This window comes from Salvia splendens, chromosome 3 (genome assembly GCF_004379255.2).
Source record: "Salvia splendens isolate huo1 chromosome 3, SspV2, whole genome shotgun sequence".
In the NCBI taxonomy this organism is placed as follows: domain Eukaryota; kingdom Viridiplantae; phylum Streptophyta; class Magnoliopsida; order Lamiales; family Lamiaceae; genus Salvia; species Salvia splendens.
In genome coordinates, this window is record NC_056034.1 from 8,780,029 (window position 1) to 8,803,858 (window position 23,830).

The 23,830-nt window shown below is 38.0% G+C and overlaps 2 protein-coding genes across 3 annotated transcripts; both read left to right on the forward strand.

Moving 5' to 3' along the window:
- Positions 1-1,721: 1,721 nt before the first annotated feature.
- Positions 1,722-16,441, forward strand: LOC121794742 (spermidine synthase 1). 2 transcript variants are annotated; one of them, XM_042193068.1, is made up of 10 exons: positions 1,722-1,958; positions 13,192-13,374; positions 14,470-14,546; positions 14,665-14,787; positions 15,077-15,181; positions 15,290-15,362; positions 15,469-15,540; positions 15,615-15,810; positions 15,978-16,107; positions 16,186-16,441. In XM_042193068.1, the coding sequence occupies exons 2-10, from the start codon at positions 13,281-13,283 to the stop codon at positions 16,255-16,257; spliced, it is 942 nt and encodes a 313-aa protein (XP_042049002.1). In that variant the 5' UTR covers positions 1,722-1,958; positions 13,192-13,280; the 3' UTR covers positions 16,258-16,441. The 2 variants fall into 2 exon arrangements, with proteins under 2 accessions (XP_042049002.1, XP_042049001.1); XM_042193067.1 differs by lacking the exon at positions 1,722-1,958 and having other exon boundaries at positions 13,039-13,374.
- Positions 16,442-17,484: 1,043 nt separating this feature from the next.
- LOC121794743 (putative potassium transporter 12) lies at positions 17,485-22,706 on the forward strand. The gene is made up of 9 exons (XM_042193069.1): positions 17,485-18,116; positions 18,674-18,902; positions 18,983-19,231; positions 19,647-19,697; positions 19,922-20,182; positions 20,831-20,883; positions 20,958-21,072; positions 21,176-21,430; positions 21,506-22,706. Exons 1-9 carry the CDS (start codon positions 17,862-17,864, stop codon positions 22,534-22,536), a joined length of 2,499 nt encoding a protein of 832 aa, XP_042049003.1. The 5' UTR covers positions 17,485-17,861; the 3' UTR covers positions 22,537-22,706.
- Positions 22,707-23,830: the final 1,124 nt, after the last annotated feature.

The window sequence follows — 23,830 nt, forward strand, 5'->3', positions numbered from 1 at the left end:
ACTTAAGTAACGGTATTACTCCATTAAACTAGTTTCAAGCTCAAAAGTCTCTTAGAAAAGGTTGAACTTCATTCAAAAGATATTTTTTTGATCTTGCAAAAGATAGTTGTGATTTAGAACCTAAATTGCGCTATCAAATAAGAGAATTTATTCTAAAAGATTTAAGCGGAAAAGAGAAGACGACATCTTAACTATTAAGGCATGCTTTAGCCAATAAAAAATTTTAAGTGCGTCAATAATTTAAGTATCATGTAGCCATTTATACTCTTTGTTGATGTACATTATTATATCATGGAATTGGATTCGTAAATTACCTAAATTCACGAGCAGCATCTTTTATTTTAACGACATCCATAATTTGGGATAATCAATTATCAATTATGAATTAATTAGAGTTTATAATCTTCACGTGTACTACTTTATTATGACCTGACGTGAAAACTGATAAAGATTATGATCAAACAGTATAAAGATTTCTAAAAAGAGCCTTGCTTTTTAGTATTTTATATTGTTCTCCAACACTTTAATCTAGTAAAGATAAACATATTTAGCAAAAAAAAAACAAGAATAAATGATAATGGCTCTATAGATTCCTCAAAGGTCATTCAAAGATGTAATTTGTTAAAGTACTAAAACACACACATGCACACGCTTGTTTGAGCTTCCAGTAATCTCCACTAAAACAATCATTACAATCCATTATTCGTTTTTTATTGTTATTACTCGATGGCAATTAGTATTTCGTAAATGACAAACACAAATTGATGCCATATCAAAATTGAAAATCATGCATCTCGATGGCAATTAGTATGATTTCTCATGCAATATTTATCATTTGATTAAATGACAAACACAAATATGTGCGTAATTATATTTTTATTTTTGAGATCTCATTTTCTTTTGAAATCTTAATTTATTTTAAATAAAAATCTAATTTACATAATTAATAAACTCATTCTTTGTGGGCATATTCTTATTTTTCTTAGCACATAAACTTTCAATCCTATATCCCTAATATTTCGTACCAATTACACTATTCTATTAGAAACGCTTTGTTTTAATGATAGGTCTAATATGTCATATTTGCATTTTCAAGGGACAAGTCAACTTTATTTTGTATAAAAATTAGAAAAACCAATGTTCATGTTTATAGATTAAAAAAATAAAAATTATAAAAAATAATAAAATATAGTAAAAAAATCATAAGCAAAATATCCAATTTTATTGAAAATTGTGTTGTTATATGGTCGGTCGACATGTCGCATGACATACTGATATTTACGATAAACACGTTAGCTTTAATTAGGATAAAATTGGGTTAATTATATAGTTAATACAAAATGTTTCACATATTTTTCAATTTAGTACAAAAAGTTTTAAGTTTACATATTTCATACAAAAAGTTTATTTAATGTTCCAAATTGATACGTCCCGTCAAATCCCTTTAACACCGTTACTTTTCTTAGGAGTATTTTTCTTCTTCTTTATATTCTCCATCCATTTTAATATCAGAATCAGAATACCCCCAAATCTCCCTCCATCTTATATCTATAAACAAAAAGACAGCAAGAATATAAGCATAAAAATGTTCTGGACTCAATATCTTTTTTTAAAGTAAAGAATATCAGTATGAAACCTCTATTTGTACAAAATATTCTTATGAAAAGTACTCTTATCACATTTTTGCCATTTGCAATCTATCACTGCAAGTCTGCAACACTTCCTTCTCTCTTGCTCATACACATACAAAGCAGCCCACCAATCTCTATCTTTCCCTTTCTTCCCGACAAAATTTTTTATCGTATCCAATTAAGTTTTTGCAAAGCTTTTGTAAAAGTTTTATAACTATGCATTGACAGAGAGCAATAAAAAGAAAGGGAAGATCCATGAATCTGGAGAGAGAAAAGAACGATCTTGAGTACTTTGGAGTTCTTCATAGTGATTTCTAGCGATACATAGTAAGTCTTCTTCTTCTTGCTTCTCAGAGTGATATTTTATAGTAAATTAATTTGTAAATGGGAAGAAAAAAAGAGAAGTAACGGTCTTAAAGGGATTTGACGGAACGTATCAATTTGGAACCCCAAGTAAATTTTTTGTATGCAATATGTAAACTTAAAATTTTTTGTACTAAATTGAAGCAATGGTGAAACATTTTGTATGTAATATATAATTACCCCGATAAAATTTCATTGCAGCAACAAAACAAAAAAAATTCAGAATTGATGCACTATTAAGTTAACGGGATTTTATGGTCGGTCGAATATATAGACATTCTTGAATGACACGAGATTTTAGAAGGAGTACTAAATACTCTCTCCATTCATCATTTAAAGAACCATTTTGTCATTTTGGATTGTCCATGATTTATAAAACCATTCATCTTACTTCAATTTTAGTATGCTGACCCCACATTCCACCAACTTTTTACACTCACAATCGAACATAAAACTAATACTCCTCCCGTCGCAAAAGAATATGCACTCTGGGTTCGACATGAGTTTTAATGCAAAATTTGTAAAGTAAGAGAGAAGTAGAGAGGACAAATAATTAAAGTATTGTTTGGGGAGAATAGGTTCCAACTCATTAGAGACAAAAGAATTTCCAAAATTAGAAGGTGTATATTATTGTGACACGGAGAGAGTAGTACTTTAAATAAGTCTCACATTCCACTCACTTTCTCCCTTTATTTTTCTTCACAAACTCAAATAATTTCTTAAAAGAGGGAACATTTTTTAGGTCCACGAACTTTGCTAAAGTATCATTTTAGGTCTGTGAACTTTTAAAATATCATTTTAGGTCCATCAACTACAAGTTAATATCATTTGAGGTATTTTAAACTTTTTTCGGATGAAAATGCCCTTGAGGCCTTCAAATGGCAACTTGGACAATTCTTTCTCCACTCATCTTGACGGCAAATTTTTATATTTAAATTCAATTTGGATGGTAATTGATCTTCATTCTGAAATTTATATAAATAATACTCCAAATGACAATCCAAATTAATATAACTATCTAATTCCAAAATAAATAAACTAAATATAATTCACAAATCACCTATAGTAAGTTCTTAAAATACAATTTAGATTGAAAAAAATAAAATAAAGTATCAAGTCCCAATTCATTATCCCTAAATAATTGGTCATCTAATAATTGAAAAATTAACACATATTTTTGAAGGCAAATTTTAATTATATTTAAATTCAATTTGGATGGTAATTGAATCAAATAGTAGTAAAAAAAATTGTTGGACTCTAGGTCTTTGACGCAAGATGAGTGGCGAAAGAATTGTCCAAATTGCCCTATGAAGGCCTTAAGGGCATTTTCGTCCGGAAAAAGTTTAAAATATCTCAAATGATATTAACTTGTAGTTGACGGACCTAAAATGATATTTTCAAAGTTCACGGACCTAAAATGATACTTTGGCAAAGTTCATGGACCTAAAAAGATGTTCCCTCTTCTTAAAACTCATATCGAGTCAAAAAGACTCTGTAAATGGTGGACGGAGGAGTATATAAAGGAGAGTGAAAAAAATGATTGTTTCCAACTATGGAAAGTGGACATCTTGAGTGAGACAAGCTAAAAAGAAAAGGTGAACATTTTGAGTGAAACGGAGGGAGTGCTACTCTCTCCGTTCTGCCGTAGTGGAAGCGTTTCTTTTTGGCATGTGATTTAAGAAAAAATTTGTTAATTGAATTAAATAAAGGAGAAAAAAAGTAAGAAATGAAAAGATTAAAAGATGAATAGATTATTATTGATCTATGCCTTTTGGTATGAAGCAACTTTAAATTCTTGAGTCAGTTGTCACATACATTGATGTGCCTACAAATCAGTGCGAGAAATAGTTCATTGGCTCATCGATGAATACCCTTAATAATTATAACAAAAATAAAATAAGAATAAGAATAAGAATAAGAATAAGAATGCTAGAAAAAAATGAATCTATTACTAAAAAAAATGGCAAAATGACTCACTGTATATTATTACTGCAGAGATTATGCGGATACCAAAAAAATGGATACTATTACCAACAAACAAACAATAACAAAAGCATACAGTTACAGACGAAACATATACATTCGGCGATGGACCCACTCTGCGAAATTACATTATTGACCCTCTGCAAAACCCTAAATGAAAAGCCGCAATCATGGGATTTGGCCATTTGGGTTTATCTTTCTCTCAAAGGCTAATCGATAAACTCAATGAAATATTCGAAATTTGCGTCTGACAATAATAATAAGACAATCATTATATTTCTCACCCTGAATTCATTTTTTAAGTTTTAATAAATTAAGATAATAAGTTACTTCATAATGAACCTTCCACTATGGAAATTGCTTTGTATTTATGCACAATATTTGCAGATTTACTTTCCATATACATTCTCTATCGATTAAACAAAAAGATTAAGTCATATGAATAATTAGATTGCTATATATTGAATGTTTCATTTATTTTAATTTGGTTTGTCACAAGATAAAATTGTAAATTAAGTAAGAAAACCAAAAAAATGAATAGAAAGATTTGATCAGAGATTTGAGTCCAAAATAGGACAATATTCACTATCATTAAGAAAACCCAACATAATCAATTTATTGGTTTCTTCTTACTGGAATTACAAGAAATAAACAATACCGGACGTAAAAACTCAAGAAGGAGGAACTGAAAACTGAAAATTACACGAAAATCAAAACTGTAAAAGGAAATTAAACTTAGCCGAGTCGAGGAGGCATCTTTCCGCAAAACGAGATACGCCCCGGTAGTGCTCTCGGTTTGGCGTGTCATCCCCAAAGATAAAACGGCTACGTCTCTGGTGAAGCAGCACCGCAATCAACAGAGCTCCGGCGAACTGGAAGAGGAGAGGGCAAAGCTTCGGGAAGAAAGACAATGCAGAGAGAGTATGATGCTTGTGAGTATGTTCGTATGTTGTTCTGTTGTACTAATGCAAGGAATGACTAGCCTATTTATAGGCTTGGTCCACTGCGGGGGTCAACTCAACCTTGATGGCTGTCATCATGGCAGGCCTGTAACCGCCGGCCGTTACGAGTTTGAAAGCTGGAGTGGTCGACGTTGCACGCCCTAGTTCAACCGTCACATGTGGACTTCGTGACTTGATCAAGACACTGATCAAGCCATCGCTCAAGGCGCAGCAGGCCGAGTTGATCAGGCTGCTGATCAAGGAGCAGCATGTCGAGTTGATCAGGCCGCTGCCCAAAACTGAGGTGGTCCAAAACATTAAGTCTGGATCCAGGGACAAGCCCAAGAACCAAGCCCAAAGACCAATTGCCAAGATCCAAGTCCGAGGGCACGGCTCGGCTCGGCGCGCGTGCGCGCGCGTGTGGGCTCTTTCACCCATCTTAGTCCACGATAATTACTAAGTGTAGTAAGTCAATTAATAAATACACATTTAAAGATGTGTCTCATCTCCTATGTGGGATAATTAACACTAGTTAATTACTCACTACACTTTCAACTCATAGCTTTATCAAAAGCTACAATGTGACCAACGTTTATCCACTATTTCTCACTCACCGGGAATCGGATTTGAGAAAGTGAATATACTACGGTCATCTAAGCGGAACGTAGATCGACGCTATATCATTTAATTTCTAAAAATTAAATGTCTCATCACATTTATTATTGGTCAAACTTCATTGATCGGACATCTTAAATTCTAGATTCCAACAATCCCCCACATGAGTAGAAATAGTCAAATGCATATGCATGCAGACACAAGCTCAACCCTCACGAGGCATATAAGCATAAGGATATGTAGTTTTTGGCTTTGAACCCTCCATAGTCGACACCATCGGATACACAAGCGGCTTAGTAGCGCGATGCTTTGAACTAATCCCCCACGGCGTGCACCGAGACAATGGTGTTAACGCTTAAACACATCAACCTCATCCGTTCTCATGTTTTGTGTCCTTTGCGGCCTTGGACACCACTTTCGATTCATAAGTGTGTTATTTGAAGCGGCCTCACTTCACACTTATATAGGTGAGTCCTAATCGAGTATCTTGCCCTACTCGGTCTCCTTGAGAACTCAATCTCCTCGAGATCCTTAGGAGTCATTAAAAGTCATAGACTTAGCCTCACCACTAGGCAAATTTTCCAACACTCTATTGCTCTCTATGGAATAGATATAGTTGAGTGTTTCTCATGAACTTTCATAACTTAGTTGTCCCTTTGAACCAAGTTTTTGGGATCTCCAGTCATCATGGTTGGGTTACCACTATGACAATTCTTTAATTTGTGGATTTCAAACCCATTCCCTCTAGAAACTTATTCATTTGATCACGGTTTAACCCTTTGGTTAGTGGATCAACTAGATTATCTATTGACTTCACATAGTCAATTGTAATTACCACTGTTGTGAACAAATGTCTCACGGTGTTATGTCGTCGACGTATATGTCGTGACTTATCGTTATAGAAGCCATTGTTTGCCCTTCCAATAGCCACTTGGCTATCGCAGTGGATCAGCACTGGTGGCACTGGCTTAGACCAACATGGAATATCTTCAAGGAAGTTTTAAGCCACTCGGCTTCCTCACCAGCCTTATCTAAGGCAATGAACTTCGATTCCATTGTTGATCGGGCTATACATGTCTGTTTTGTGGATTTCCACGATACATCACCACCCCCAATAGTAAAGACGTATTCACTTATTGAAAGTGAGTCTCCATTGTTGGATATCCAATTTGCATCACAGTACCCTTCAAGTACCGGGAGTATCTCGAGAAGTGTAGCCCATGATTTTGAGTTTATTTTAAATATCTCAAAACCCTCACAAGAGCTCTCCAATGCTCTTTGCTTGGATTGCTCGTGTAACGACTCAACTTGTTCACTGCACAAGCAATGTCAGGTCGAGTGCAATTAGTCAAGTACATAATGCATCCGATGACCCGTGCATACTCTTCTTGTGCAACGAGCTCGCCTTTGTTCTTGCTCAAATGAACGTCGAGTTCAATTGGAGTCTTAACCGACGCACCATCATAGGCCTTGAATTTATTCAATATCTTCTCAACATAATGTGATTGTGTTAAGATGATTCCATCTGACGTTCTTAGAATCTTCATTCCAAGAATTACATCGGCTAGACACATGTCTTTTAATGTAAAAGTTTCTCTTTAACATGGTCTTTGTATCGTTAATTACTTGAGTGTTGCTACCCAGTATTAACATATCATCAACGTATAGACACACGATAACATGGTTGTTATTAATGCTCTTGATGTAGACACATTTGTCGCACTCAATGATTTTAAACCTATTTGATAACATCACATTATCAAACTTCAAGTGCCATTGCAATGGCGCTTGTTTCAATCCATATAGAGACTTTACGAGCTTGCATACCTTTTTCTCTTGTCCAGGTACTACAAACCCTTCAGGTTATTCCATATAAATTTCATCTTCTAGTTCACCATTTAGAAACGCGGTCTTTACATCCATTTGATGAATCTCAAGATTGTGCAATGCAGCAATAGCGAGAAGCACTCAGATAGATGTAATCCTTGTTACATGTGAATAGGTACCGAAGAAGTCATGTCCTTCCTTTTGTTTAAAACCCTTTACTACTAGTCGGGCTTTATACTTATCCACTGTTCCATCGGCTTAAATTTCCTTTTAAGTACCCATTTGCAACCTAGAGGTTTCGCACCTTCAGGTAGATCTACCAACACCCAAGTGTGGTTTAGCAAAATTGAATCAATTTCGCTTTGAATAGCTTCTCTCCAAACTTCAAGTGCCATTGCAATGGCGCTTGTTTCAATCCATATAGAGACTTTACGAGCTTGCATACCTTTTTCTCTTGTCCAGGTACTACAAACCCTTCAGGTTATTCCATATAAATTTCATCTTCTAGTTCACCATTTAGAAACGCGGTCTTTACATCCATTTGATGAATCTCAAGATTGTGCAATGCAGCAATAGCGAGAAGCACTCAGATAGATGTAATCCTTGTTACATGTGAATAGGTACCGAAGAAGTCATGTCCTTCCTTTTGTTTAAAACCCTTTACTACTAGTCGGGCTTTATACTTATCCACTGTTCCATCGGCTTAAATTTCCTTTTAAGTACCCATTTGCAACCTAGAGGTTTCGCACCTTCAGGTAGATCTACCAACACCCAAGTGTGGTTTAGCAAAATTGAATCAATTTCGCTTTGAATAGCTTCTCTCCAAACTTCAAGTGCCATTGCAATGGCGCTTGTTTCAATCCATATAGAGACTTTACGAGCTTGCATACCTTTTTCTCTTGTCCAGGTACTACAAACCCTTCAGGTTATTCCATATAAATTTCATCTTCTAGTTCACCATTTAGAAACGCGGTCTTTACATCCATTTGATGAATCTCAAGATTGTGCAATGCAGCAATAGCGAGAAGCACTCGGATAGATGTAATCCTTGTTACATGTGAATAGGTATCGAAGAAGTCATGTCCTTCCTTTTGTTTAAAACCCTTTACTACTAGTCGGGCTTTATACTTATCCACTGTTCCATCGGCTTAAATTTCCTTTTAAGTACCCATTTGCAACCTAGAGGTTTCGCACCTTCAGGTAGATCTACCAACACCCAAGTGTGGTTTAGCAAAATTGAATCAATTTCGCTTTGAATAGCTTCTCTCCAATGTAGCCCGTCTGGGCCATCGATGACTACTTTTATAGATATCGGTTCTTCATCTAACATAAAAGCAATATAGTCATGACCAAATGTTTTTGGTGTTCTGACCCTACTACCACATCTTAGTATTGTATCCTTTGGATCGGGCCTTGCACGCTTGCGCGATTCAGGTTCCTCATCCGCTGATTTAGAACTAATGGATTCTTCTTCCACTGGTTTAGAACTAGTGACTTCTACTTCAATTCTTGTCTCAGAATTGGTTGAGACTTTTTCATTGTCTTTGCAAGGAAATGTATTTTCGAGAAATACAACATTCATTGACTCAATTGTTGTTCCTACTGTAATAGTCGATATTTCAGACTTGTGAACAACAAATCGATATGCATTACTGTTAAGTGCATATCTAATGAAGATACAATCAACTGTCTTAGGTCCAATTGTAACTTCTTTGGGCGGAGGAACCATCACATTTGCCAAACACCCCCACACTTTGAGGTATTTGTAGGATGACTTCCTTCCCTTCCACAACTCATAAGGAGTAACATCTTTTCCTCTGAGAGGGATTTTATTCAAGATATAGTTGGCTGTCAAAACAGCTTCCCCCCACATGTTATGTGGTAATCTTGAAGTTAGAAGCAGTGCATTCATCATCTCTTTTAGAGTTCGATTCTTGCGTTCTACAACACCATTAGATTGTGGTGAATATGGTGCAGTCGTTTGATGGATTATACCACTTACGTTGCATAATTCCTGAAACGGGGCTACATATTCGCATCCTCTATCACTTCGAATCGTTTTGATTTTACAACCAAGTTGATTCTCAACTTCGTTCTTATAATTTTTGAATGCTTCTATTGCTTCATCTTTACTTCTTAAAAGATAAATGTAGCAATACCTTGTGCAATCATCTATGAAAGTGATAAAGTACTTTTTACCACCTCTAGTTTGCACCATCTTTAAATCACATACGTCCGTGTGAATTAATTCAAGGGGTTTTGTGCTTCGTTCAACCGAGTGAAACGACAACTTAGTCATTTTTGCTTCAAGACAAATTTCACATTTATCTTGGGTATTCACTTCATTAGCCTTTAGTAAATCTAAATTCACTAATCTTTTAATGGCTTTTGAATTTACATGTCCCAATCTACAATGCCACAAATTTGAACACTCAGTCAAGTAAGAGGAAGTAGATGCTTTATTATTATTAGCCAACGGCTTTGCAATACTGCGAGTTGCCACACTAAGCTTGAAAAGTCCATCGGTTATATAACCTTTTCCGAGTGACTTTTCAAACTTGTACAATGCAAACCTATCAGACTCAAATACAAGTTTAAACCCCTTATTAACTAGTATTGATCCTGACACTAGGTTCTTGCGGATGTCCGGGACATGCAGCACATCCTTCAAAGTGATAGTGACGGCAGACATCATCATAAGAATCACGTTGCCAATGCCGAGGACTTCGAACGATGCTTGATTCCCCATGTTGATCTTCATCCCTTCAATAGCAGTGTAGGAGGCAAACTTACTCCTATCTGAGCAGACATGAGCAGTAGCGCCGGTGTCGATGTACCAGCCACCCTTGTTATCAACAAGGTTAACTTTTTCAGTGACCACAGCAATGAGGTCGTTTTCATCTCAGTCTTTAAACTCCTTCTCAATGACGTGGGCTGCCGGCTTCCTCTTCTTGCTGCGGCAGTCCTTGGCAAAGTGGCCAGTTTTGCCACACTTGAAACATTCGCCTTCAAATTTCTTTACAGGCTGCTTTCCTTTCCATTTATCCTTTTGACTTGGGCGAGAGCGTTTGTTGGAGGGACCGCCCCGCTCCAACAGATTGTTTTTGGCTTCAAGTGGGCTAAAGCCCTTAGCCTTTTGGTCGCTTTTGCGCACATCAGCCTCAATGCGTAATTTCACGATCAAGTCTTCAAGGGTCATCTGCTTTCGCTTGTGTTTGAGATAGCTCTTGAAGTCCTTCCAACTAGGAGGAAGCTTGTCAATAATCGTGCACCTTAAGAATTTGTCGGGCAAGGTCATCCCTTCAGCCACTAGTGCGTGGATGATCATTCGGAGCTCTTGAACTTGTTCCATGATGGGTCGAGAGTCGACCATCTTGTAGTCCATAAATTAGGATGCTACAACTTGTTCAGTACCTGCAGCAATATCTATGCTATACTTCATTTCTAGGCTTTCCCACATCTCTTTTGATGTGGTTACAACGGAGTATACATTGTACAAACTATCATCTAAAGCACTTAGAATGAAATTTTTACAAAGATAATCTTCTTTTCTCCAAGCTTCATAGTCTGCCATGACTTCGAGCCTAGTCTCTTGATCGTTTGGCGCGGGCGGCTCGTTTTCCGTGAGGAAGTTGGCGACGCCCAATGTTGTCAAGTAGAACAACATCTTTTGGTAGGTGGCTTCTCGGCAGGTGGCATCATTCTTGGTGCCAAAGGTGCCGTACTTGGTCTATGGTAGGAACCAATTCCGTTGCCCCCGAAGGAGCCAAAAACGTAGTTGGGCATAGAGCCCCCACCATTCATGTTGGGCATAGGGCCCACCATTGTCGTACCAGCCCCGAAGGAACTAGCACCCGCGTGAGACCCGAAGGCCCCAGCATTCGTGTGAGACCCGAAGGCCCTAGCACTCGATCCATTAAAGGATCCGACCACTAAAAGTGGAACCAACCGATCCACTCGAGGTGGATCCACCAGTGGGCCCAAAGGAGTTAACAAACTCCCAAGGTGTTGTTGATGAAGATGGATAGCGCCCGGGAGTGGGCATCATCGTCGGAATCGACGATGTGTTGACCGGTGCAGTGGTTGACATGGTGGATAGAGATGAGGCGGCGGTGGTGGCAGCGACAGTGTTGGATTCAGTCGGCATCTCCAGAAAAGTATTAAGTTTCGAAAGTGATTAAGTTCAGTTTAGAGGTCCAAATTCCTTCAAAAGCAAGTTCTATCTCGTCTTGCGATTGTTGGTTTCTTCTTACAGGAATTACAAGAGATAAACAATACCGGACGTAATACAACCCAAGAAGGAGGAACTGAAAACTGAAAATTACACGAAAATCGAAACTGTAAAAGGAAATTAAACTTAGCCGAGTCGAGGAGGCCTCTTTCCGCAAGACGAGATACGCCCCGGTAGTGCTCTCGGTTTGGCGTGTCATCCCCAAAGATAAAACGGCTACGTCTCTGGTGAAGCAGCACCGCAATCAACAGAGCTCCGGCGAACTGGAAGAGGAGAGGGCAAAGCTTCGGGAAGAAAGACAATGCAGAGAGAGTATGATGCTTGTGAGTATGTTTGTATGTTGTTCTGTTGTACTAATGCAAGGAATGACTAGCCTATTTATAGGCTTGGTCCACTGCGGGGGTCAACTCAACCTTGATGGCTGTCATCATGGCTCATCATGGCAGGCCTGTAACCGCCGACCGTTACGAGTTTGAAAGCTGGAGTGGTCGACGTTGCACGCCCTAGTTCAACCGTCACATGTGGACTTCGTGACTTGATCAAGATACTGATCAAGCCATCGCTCAAGGTGCAGCAGGCCGAGTTGATCAGGCTGCTGATCAAGGAGCAGCATGTCGAGTTGATCAGGCCGCTGCCCAAAACTGAGGTGGTCCAAAACATTAAGTCTGGATCTAGGGACAAGCCCAAGAACCAAGCCCAAAGACCAATTGCCAAGATCCAAGTCCAAGTCCAAGGGCACGGGCACGGCTCGACGCGCGTGTGGGCTCTTTCACCCATCTTAGTCCACGATAATTACTAAGGTGGCGTTCTGTTGCCATAACTAATATCATGAGACTATCTATCTAGGATTAAGTTGTAGGATTATTTTAGTTGGAGGGGGAAGAATATGACTAATTATCATGAGACTATCCATCTAGGAGGGTTCAATCTTATGAACCAAACATGATACATATTTAATCATGAGATTTAATCTTGCCAACCGAACACCCCTAAGTGTAGTAAGTCACTTAATAAATACACATTTAAAGATGTGTCTCATCTCCTATGTGGGATAATTAACATTAGTTAATTACTCCCTACACTTTCAACTCATAGCTTTATCAAAAGCTACAATGTGACCAACTTTTATCCACTATTTCTCACTCACCGGGAATCGGATTTGAGAAAGTGAATATACTACAGTCATCTATGCGAAACGTAGATCGACGCTATATCATTTAACTTCAAAAAATTAAATGTCTCGTCACATTTATTATTGGTCAAACTTCGTTGACCGAACATCTTACATTTAAGATTCCAACCCAATTTAATTTATTAAATAAGAAAACATCTTGATACTTCAGGGAAACACTGACCACCTTTATCGAGGGGGGTGGGAGAGATATTTATGCTTTTATAAAGATAAATAATAACAAAAAAACAAAAAAAAAACAGAGGAAGGCTAATTATATTAGGTCACTAAAAGCAGAAAGCAGCGGCGCCTATAGCCTTAAACAGATTCTCTCCAATCAATTCTCACACACTAGCACATTCTACTGCGTGAGCATATACACACACATATAGCTATACTATATAACCACTCGTGCTGAGCGTATGGCAGAGGCGGCGGCTCAATCTGTAGGTGAATTGCCGGTGAAGAGACCTCGCGCTGAGGAGGAGGAGGAGGAAAACGGCGGCGTTTCGGTTGAGATGGAAGTGAATAACGGTGCCGTTACGGAGCTTCCCGAGTGCATGTCGTCCGTTATCCCCGGGTGGTTCTCGGAGATGAGCCCAATGTGGCCAGGTGATTTCTTATTCATTCATTGCGTATTTTCATCGATTTCCTTCTTTGCTACTGTATTTTATGTTTTGATTTTCGGAACGCATGTATTGTATTGTATTTTCATCTCAATTTGGTTCATAATCTGGTCTGTGCATAAGCTTTTGTTCAATTGTGTTCTACAAGTTGGAGTTTTGATTGTTGGCTGTTTTGTCTAAAGATTTTTATTCGAGGCGAATATGCTGTGGTGCTCACACACGCACATCTATATGATTTGATTTATTCACTGCCTATGAGTGGGAATAGAATACATTATCTTAGATGCAATTTTAGCTCAAGTCTCTGTGACGCTTGTTTTGTGAATATTGTTTTGCTAGTATAATATTATTGCTATTTGTACGGCATGTTTTTCCCTTTAATAATGCCTGTGCCTGATAATAATCAGGAGAATAAGTCCCTCTAGTACACCCCACCCATATTCTGTTAAATGATTTTTGGTCGTTATATGTTGCCGTACCAACTCACCGTTTTCTTTGTTACGTTGTTCTAATTTAATAAGGACTACTTCTCTATCGTCTCTATAATCATGAAAAACGAGAAAAGGAAAAAAAAATGGCACAGCTTTCTGTTTATGGTCAATTTTTTCACTCACTGAAGACCTACCTAGTCCTTTATTAATGTTAGAGACAGCAACAGCTTTTAGATTACTCCGTATATGCTGATGATGATGTGTACTTGTAATTTTTCTGCATAAGTTGTTTTTTCTTTATGTATTACAGCAGAGAAATGCAAGTGCATATAATTTCCATTCATCTGTGTTTTTTATTTGCACCTATGTGTTGTGCTTTAGCTTTCCTAAGCTGATAAAGCAACAGTTCATCATCTATGTTACAAAATACCATCCACTCAGCCGGTTGCTTTCTTTTTAAAATGCATTGTTTTGTGGCTTTCCTTGATTCTTTTTTATTTGGATTAATATTTGAAACCTGAAGCTTCTAATCATGCTGTCGAGATTGCATAAATAATCAGTTAATAATTACTTGTTTGTTTTGGTGTATCTGAACTCTGTATATATGTAGTAACATGATCCTTACTGCTATTTTGCTGGAACACATACAGGAGAAGCGCACTCACTGAAGGTTGAAAAGATATTGTTTCAGGGAAAATCTGATTATCAGAATGTCATTGTTTTCCAGGTACCTGCCGCTTTGATGAGTACATGATCATTTTAAGCATTAGTTTTCTGTTGTGCCAATTAACTGCTATATTTTGTCTTATTGCATGCTAATGCCCTTGTCAAATGTTCTACTGCAGTCATCAACATATGGGAAGGTTCTTGTCTTGGATGGTGTAATTCAACTTACTGAGAGGGATGAATGTGCTTACCAAGAAATGATAACTCACCTCCCACTTTGCTCAATCCCAAACCCAAAAAAGGTATTTTCACTCGTGGGAAGCCTTTAACATATGCCATAATATGATACTCACTTACAATAGGGGCATTTCTTTGCAATGACTATGAGCATATGCTGTAATCTGTGAATGAATTGTTGTTTGGCTATCTTAGTATTATTGGTGGGCAAACACTAAAAGCATCAAATATATCCAACTGTTCTTTCTTCATTGACTACTTTCAGCTGATTTTTGGAAGGCCATTTCTTTATTAATAAAATTACTTAATACATTTAGTTCATCATTCTTAGGTCTGAAAGTAAGTTTCTTTCAGGTTTTGGTGATTGGAGGAGGGGATGGTGGTGTCCTGCGTGAAGTATCGCGTCATGCCTCTGTTGAGAAGATTGACATCTGTGAGATCGATAAGATGGTTGTTGATGTGAGTTATTCTAAATGTATTTTGGTTCATTGTCTTGATCCTGTAGTTGATGTGCTGGAGCGTTGTTTCTGAAATATATGATAGAACTAATATGGTCCTTCCTCACAGGTTTCTAAGCAATTTTTCCCGAATGTAGCTGTGGGATATGAAGATCCCCGAGTCACACTGCACATTGGAGATGGTACTTTCAGTCCCCTGCTGCTTCAAAACCCCCACAAAAAAAACATATGCATGTTTTATGCTTATGTTTAGTTGAATTTGGGATTTTTTTCTTGAATTCTTTGCAGGGGTTGCATTCCTAAAGGCTGTTCCAGAGGGAACTTATGATGCAGTTATAGTGGATTCTTCGGATCCAATAGGTAAAGTATTCCTCTTAGCGGCACTTCCGAAAAAATCCCGTTCAATTGTTGAAGTTGTATGTTTCACGTCTCAGGCCCTGCTCAAGAGTTGTTTGAAAAGCCCTTTTTTGCATCAGTAGCTAAGGCTCTCCGACCAGGAGGCGTCGTGTGTACTCAGGCCGAAAGCATATGGCTTCACATGCACATTATTGAAGATATTGTTGCGAATTGCCGCCAGATCTTCAAAGGCTCTGTCAATTATGCTTGGACCACTGTCCCCACATACCCAAGGTATTTCCTGTCACACAATGTGGTGCAGTTCTCCTAATTGTTTCGCTTTTCCACGATTTCCCATATACGTATTCCTTCACCAAATAACCCACCATACGATTAACAAGGTGAAGGCGAAGGCTATATCTGTGATGATGCTAATGCAATGTAATGAATCTGTTTTTCAGTGGTGTGATTGGTTTCATGCTTTGTTCCACGGAAGGCCCCCCAGTTGACTTTAAGAATCCAATCAACCCGATAGATGCTGATGATAATCATGCCAAAACAAATGGACCGTTGAGGTTCTACAACTCCGAGGTACTACACTTAGCATTGTCTGCAAAACTACCTCACATTTAGCCATTGACGATTTGTGTCTTTTGATCTCATCTCCAGATCCACTCGGCTGCGTTCTGCTTGCCCTCGTTTGCCAAAAAGGTGATCGAAGCAAAAGCTGCGGCTAACTGAAGAAATTCTGGAGGCCGGGAAGAGCAAACGTAGGAATTAGGCTGTTGTTTGGTTCCTAATTTATGTCTATTTAATGCATTTGACTAAATACTAACAATCTAGAAATGTACCAGGGAGTTTGGACATCATGTTTTGTTTTTGATCATTCATGAGAACTTATGATATTTTGCCGTATTATATGTTATCTTTGTTGCATTCAAGTTTCGGATGACAGAGTGAGGTCAGGGAAGTTGAACAATGATTACAGGATGATCTAAACACCCACATACCGTTTATTTTGTAAAACCTCGGATCACGTATTATTCCATTATTTTAGTTGGTGAGGCGTCAAAAAAGGATGTGTTTCTAAAATCATTAATTTTGGGAAAAATTGATGTTTCTCCAACTTGACCGATTAGTTCACTTACATAATCTGACTGGCACATCGAATTCAATCTCTAAGACATAAATTTGTGATATTAACAACCAAATTTTAAGTTAGCGGTAAATATCATATTTTGGCCAAACTTTATGACTATTACACCTATAACTTTTCTTGTCATAAGGGCCAAAATATTGTTGCTTTGTAGGATATACTATCATAGTATTTTTTAACTTTAGTAATCTATCTTTGTAAATAGAGGAGTAAACACTAAAATGCAATAAGATTTGTAGGAGTTGTTGATGGATTTCGACAGATTGGATTTTCGTTATATGCATATTGCATTTTATATTGTTGAGTTTTGTATTGTAGACAATTTATGTTAAAAACTCAACCATATACTATAATGCAATCTGATGTAATCTATCTATAACTAAAATGTAATCTGCCAAAATTCATTTACAGCTTCACAAATGTGTATTGCATTTTAGTGTTTACAATATTGCATATTTCGTGCCTATCTATAACTAAAATGCAATCTGTCAAAATTCATTTACAGCTTCACAAATGTGTATTGCATTTTAGTGTTTACAATATTGCATATTTCGTGCCTATCTATAACTAAAATGCAATCTGCTAAAATTCATTTACAGCTTCACAAATGTGTATTGCATTTTAGTGTTTACAATATTGCATATTTCGTGCCACATGGTAGCACGAGATTGAATGTATATTGTGACTCTAATTAAGGATGCGCCTTAACTTCCCTAGAGGATTATGTTTACTTTTAATACGTGAAGAAATATAGCGGGAAAGAGTGAACGAAATGGGGGTTGCTTAGCTTTGCTCTGGTTGTAGTATATAATATAGGAGTACTCCTTATCAATGGTCAGATTAGATTATTGTTGTCTGGTCTCTTGGCAAATTTATTAATTTCAAAGAGAAGTGAAGAGCCATACTATCCTAGCCCAATAATACATCAATTATTGTTCTATTCAGAAAAAAAAAACCATAAACTTGTTGTCGTCGGAAAGTTATTTAGCTCCGATGGTACTTTTTACACATTCTAAAAATAGAAAGGTACCACTGTCACTATCAAGTCCAACTCTTTTCTTTGCCCATGAAGGATTTGGATTATAGTAGTAATATATTTTTCTTGAAATTGGCGTGAAATTTGATTGGTGGTTCGCGGAATCGTTTTTTTGAGGAGTAAATTGCCCATTTCTTGATAGGAGTGAAGCAAATGGACGGTGATGGTGATTGGATTGAAGGGAGCAGCGAAAGGCTGCTAGTAAGCAGCGGCGGCGGGGAGTCGCGGCGTTGGGTGGACGGGAGTGAGGTGGACTCGGAGTCGCCGCCATGGTCGTTGGCTGGCGATGGGGAAGGGAGAGAAGGATATGGGACTGTGAGAAGAAGGCTGATTAAGAAGCCCAGGAGAGTTGATTCCTTTGATGTTGAAGCCATGGAGATTACCGGCGCTCATGGTCACCATCACAAGGTTTCCAATTTTATTATCAAGAAATAAAAATTACTATATTTTTGAAAATTTTCTGTTGAATGCTCTTTTCCCTCTCTTGCTGTAACTCAAGACATCATTGCTTGTGTGTGATTGGTTCCTTTGATTGTTACTACGTTTGTGTGGGGTTTTTGTAAGAAAAGTTTATCTTCTCTATGTTTCTTGGGGGTTATAAGCATTTTTAGTACTAAAAGCAGCTAGGAATTGGTTAATGTTTTATTCTATGATACTATATTTTAGTACTATATATATTTGCTACTATTATTGAGAGATACTACTAATTTGCTAGTGAAATGTAATTATATGCCTCATACACTAATGAGAACTAGAAAATTACTGATGCATTTCATCTTTAGCAGAATTTGCTGTATGCATGTTGAACTTGCGGAATTTGGTGATCTGATTCACTGTAATATGTATTCCACAGACCACAAACCTGTTCTTGATTATCACGTGATGTATCTAGGAGTATTATGCTTTAAGTTAGTCTAGCTTAGAATATCACACTTGCAGTTTACAACTGGACTTTACTAATGCAGGATGATTCTCTTTGGAGAACTTTGGCTTTGGCATTTCAAACACTCGGTGTTGTATATGGTGATATGGGAACAAGCCCTCTCTACGTCTTCTCTGATGTATTCAGCAAGGTGCCTATCACTTCAGATGTGGATGTCTTGGGGACTCTGTCGCTAGTAATCTACACAATTGCTCTCATTCCATTAGCAAAATATGTCTTCGTCGTGCTCAAGGCAAATGACAGTGGGGAAGGTGCAAGATCTTTTTTGGAAAACTAGAGCTCCATTTACAATTTGCTATTGATACCTCATATTGATCCAATCCAATGACAGGTGGAACATTTGCATTATACTCATTGATTTGCAGGTATGCAAATGTTAATCTTCTTCCAAATCGTCAGCCAGCCGATGAACGCATTTCCAGTTTCAAGCTCAAGTTACCCACTCCTGAACTGGAGAGAGCTTTGACCATAAAGGAGGCCTTGGAGCGTAAGGCTTTCTTGAAGAAGTTTCTCTTACTACTTGTTCTTATGGGGACTTCTATGATTATAGGGGATGGTATTCTTACGCCAGCTATTTCAGGTATACCCGGTCCCTTAATTTTGTGTTGGTGATAGTCAAAAGGTTACACTAACCAAATGATACTTCCATTAGTTCATATTCACTGCTGATTTTGGTGCAGCTGTTCCCTTTAGCGGGTAACTCTGATAGACAATTTTGTAGTCACTTAACTATCTTTTGCGTTGAATCGACTGTTGGATGTTTCTTCACGTCCTGTATACAAACGAACTCCGGGTCATTGAAGTATTGTGAATCTCAAGCATATATGCATGCTAAGACTGCTATTATGGATTTAGTTTTTTATTAATCAGATGCACTGCAAAGCAAGCACAATTCCCATATTTTGAAGGCCAGAGGGTCGTGTTTGCACTTATTGTTGGTTGATTTTGCATTATTTTGAAGTTCCATAATCTACTTACACAATTCTCGTTCACAGTTATGTCTGCGGTGAGCGGTCTGCAGGGTCGGATACCAGGATTTGGCACAGGTCAGTGAACAAGAGCTACCTACCATCCATTTCTTACTTCTCTAATGATACCCTTTGTAGCAGAACAAACAAAACAAACACATAATTACTTTTACCAAGTTGTCTTTCTTCTTTTCTAGTTCATGAAATGGCTTAATAGGGGACTGCTACAATATTGCTTGACATAAAATGGCTCAGAAAGGGACTGCAACAATATTGATTAAACTGTCCTCGTTTTTTTGCAGATGCTCTTGTTGTTACATCAATTATTATTCTTGTGGGGCTGTTTAGCATACAAAGGTTTGGAACAAGTAAAGTAGGCTTGACATTCGCTCCTGCACTTGCACTGTGGTTCTTCAGCCTGGGAGCAATTGGACTCTACAACATGCTCAAGTACGATGTAACTGTTATAAAGGCCGTGAATCCTGCCTATATATATCTTTTCTTTAAGAAGAATAGCAGTGAGGCTTGGTCAGCACTTGGTGGTTGTGTTTTATGTATCACAGGTGAGTTGTTTTCTGCTATCTCCTGTTCTGTGATACTCTACAGGCCCGTTCGGTTTGAAAGATTATATCTCAATATGTATGTAGTATTATGTTTGGTTCATGAGATTGAATATCACAACTTAAATTTAGATGTATAAACTCAAAGCCATCCCCTCCAGCTAAAGTAATCTCACAACTTAATCATAGATGGGTAATCATATGATAACAAGTCATAGCAACCGGACAACACCTACATGATATCAATCCTGTCGCTCTTCCTCAGTTTGAAAAACTTCACTCCCAAATCGAAACAATGAAACTGAAATCACAAGGAAATAGTGTGCTGTTTGAAAAATATGATCATAGTGGTTACAGTTGATAGAAATTTGCTAACTCAAGACGATTCACGTCTTAATTTAAAAACTATGACCCTTTTGTGCATTTGATGCATATACTAAATCACTATATAGGCTTAGCTTCTTACTAATCTTAATAACAGTCAACAATGAGTTCTAGTATTCATCAAACTATTAGTCACTTTGTAAAGGGATAGAAAGACAATGCTACTGAATCCATTGAGATTAAATTGGCTGCAGAAATCCACATTCTATGTTTATGCAATAAATGAACTTCTTCATCAATAACATGTTATATAAATGACATTTACAGGTGCAGAAGCAATGTTTGCTGATTTAGGCCATTTTTCAGTGCCATCCATACAGGTTCTTATTTTGATTTTTCTGAAACCTGCAATTATTCTCATGCATCCTAATTTTGTATTCAACTATTGCTGCAGATTGCTTTCAACGTTGTTGTCTTCCCGTGCCTTCTCTTAGCTTACATGGGTCAAGCTGCATACCTTATGAAAAACCCTCATGACACAAGCAGGATATTCTATGATTCTGTCCCAGGTAACGATTTCTCGTATATATAAGAAATCCGACATCTTTCGCTCCCAAAATTTCCTGACCTTGGATTGGCCTCTTTTTGACAATGTACTGGTAAATGTTGCAGAGAGTTTGTTCTGGCCTGTGTTTGTCATAGCAACAGTTGCAGCTATAATTGCTAGCCAGGCTATGATCTCCGCCTCGTTTTCATGTGTCAAACAAGCCATGTCCCTGGGGTGCTTCCCTAGGCTGAAGATCATCCACACTTCAAGAAAACTCATGGGCCAGATCTACATCCCTGTGATCAACTACTTCTTGATGGTCATGTGCATCATTGTGGTTGCCGTTTTCAGAAGCACAACGGAGATAGCAAACGCATATGGTTAGCCTTCATCCTAATTTCCTGTTTTTGTACAAGATCAAGGATAATTTGGGGCTAAATCATCTGTTCTTGCAGGCATCGCTGAGGTTGGAGTTATGATAGTCAGCACTGCATTGGTGACGCTGGTTATGCTTCTCATATGGCAGACCAACTTGTTCGTCGCGCTCTGCTTCCCCCTCGTGTTTGGAACTATTGAGCTGATATACTTATACGCCGTTCTGTCCAAGCTATTAGAAGGCGGGTGGCTCCCTTTAGCATTCGCGTCCTTCTTCCTCTGTGTGATGTACACGTGGAACTACGGGAGTGTGTTGAAGTACCAAAGCGAGGTACAAGGGAAGATCTCGATGGACTTGATGCTTGACCTCGGGTCCTCCCTCGGGACAGTAAGAACACCGGGGATCGGGCTGGTGTACAACGAGCTGGTTCAAGGCATCCCCTCTGTTTTAGGGCAGTTCCTACTCGACCTCCCGGCTATCCACTCGACCATAATCTTTGTCTGCATCAAGAATGTCCCTGTGCCGGTTGTGCCTCAGGAGGAGAGGTTCCTGTTCAGGAGGGTCTGTCCCAAAGACTACCATATGTTCCGTTGCATTGCTCGTTATGGATACAAGGACATACGGAAGGAAGATCACCGTGCGTTCGAGCAGCTTCTTCTCGAGAGCCTTGAGAAGTTCCTAAGGAAGGAAGCTCAAGAAGTTGCTCTTGAGAGCAGCATTGGGGAGCAGGATCTTGACAGCATCTCTATGTGGTCAAGAGAGGTCCAAGATTTAGACGAGATGAGGGCCCCCTTGATGCGCGAAGCAGCACAGACCTCGACATCTAGGGAATCAAATGCAGGGGATGATCTGCCAGCCAGTGTGATGTGTGCAGATGAGGATCCTAGCCTGGAATACGAGCTGGCCGCGCTGAGGGAGGCGTCTGAGTCGGGGTTCACGTACCTGTTGGCGCATGGCGACGTGCGGGCGGGGAAGAAGTCTGTGTTCTTGAAGAAGCTGGTGGTGAACTACTTCTATGCATTCTTGAGGAATAACTGCAGGGGAGGTGTTGCAACTATGAAGGTGCCTCACATGAACATATTGCAAGTTGGTATGACTTATATGGTTTGATATTTTGTACTATATCTAACTTGTGTTTTGGATTTTAAGACCGTTTTATTGAATATTCCTTGTGTTTGTAAGCATCTTGTAATAATATGTTCTATTGGATTTTGGGCCACTTGCCCATAAATGATGCCTTCCATGGCTTGTTATTATTAATTTTTTAATATTTTAGATTATATACGAGTCATTTTAAAAGCCTGAATCTTTTTTTTTTTTTTTGGTCGGCTTAATAATGAATTACGAATTTAACACATGATGCACGGCTTATGGGGACCTAAGTTGAAATCAATTTAATTTTCATGATAAAAAATCACGTCTTCATTTCTTTGGAGACAAAAAATTTGTGTGGCCGAGAAAACAGAATAATTTATTTTACACGAGGGTTGAATGTTGATTAGTCGTCCGCATAAGCATAATTGGGATTTGGGAGTCGCCCGTTCAAATTTAGCTACCGACGTCGAAATCACGGGTCAACTTAAATATTCGTTTTCACAAAATTGTTGAATTCGATTTGGGATGTTTTATTATCTACTATGATATACCCCAAAAAATCTTGTGGCTAGACATTAAGTGTTTGAAATGTATAGACCTCATTTTTACACAGCTCAATTTATTGGTTGACACTAATTTCGAATGACAAGATAGAAAACACCAGCAAAAATCCCTCATTTCCTACTAAACAACATTATAAACGATAGATTCTTTTAAGAGTTGAGTAACATAAATTTGAGACAATTAAAGAATAAAAATAATTCAACTAAAATCTTAACTCATTCAAAGCCAAGCTACAAGTTCCATACAACAACAAAACTTGTGAAATTCTAGGGATCTAACAATCATTCCCCATTAAATAACTAAACTAGACAAGATAGCTTACAAATCTGAGCTACAGAGAATGTATTAGTTTTCACTCAAATCGAAAGAAAATTAAGTCCTTATTTACATCGCGGTCGGTCGGTCGCACCCTCACGCCCGACTTGGATCCGTAGATTCCAATGACATAGGTCATACTATAATTTAGACACTGGTAATTAAAACATACATATTTCCACATGCTATTGAAAAAAATGCTGGAATCCCATTTGAGGTGAAATGTTCCAAGAATTGGAAACAAGAGTAGAGAAGTAGAGGGCCTAGCCCATTTCTGAAAAATAGGGACACAATAATCTTTCAAAATTATGAAATATGGACTAATTTCCCATGCTCAAACAATTATCCACGTGTGATGAAATTGCATAAAAAGGTTGTTTATGGGTTAAGCTAGCCTTCCATAGTGGTGTCATTTTCTTGCTTCGTTAAT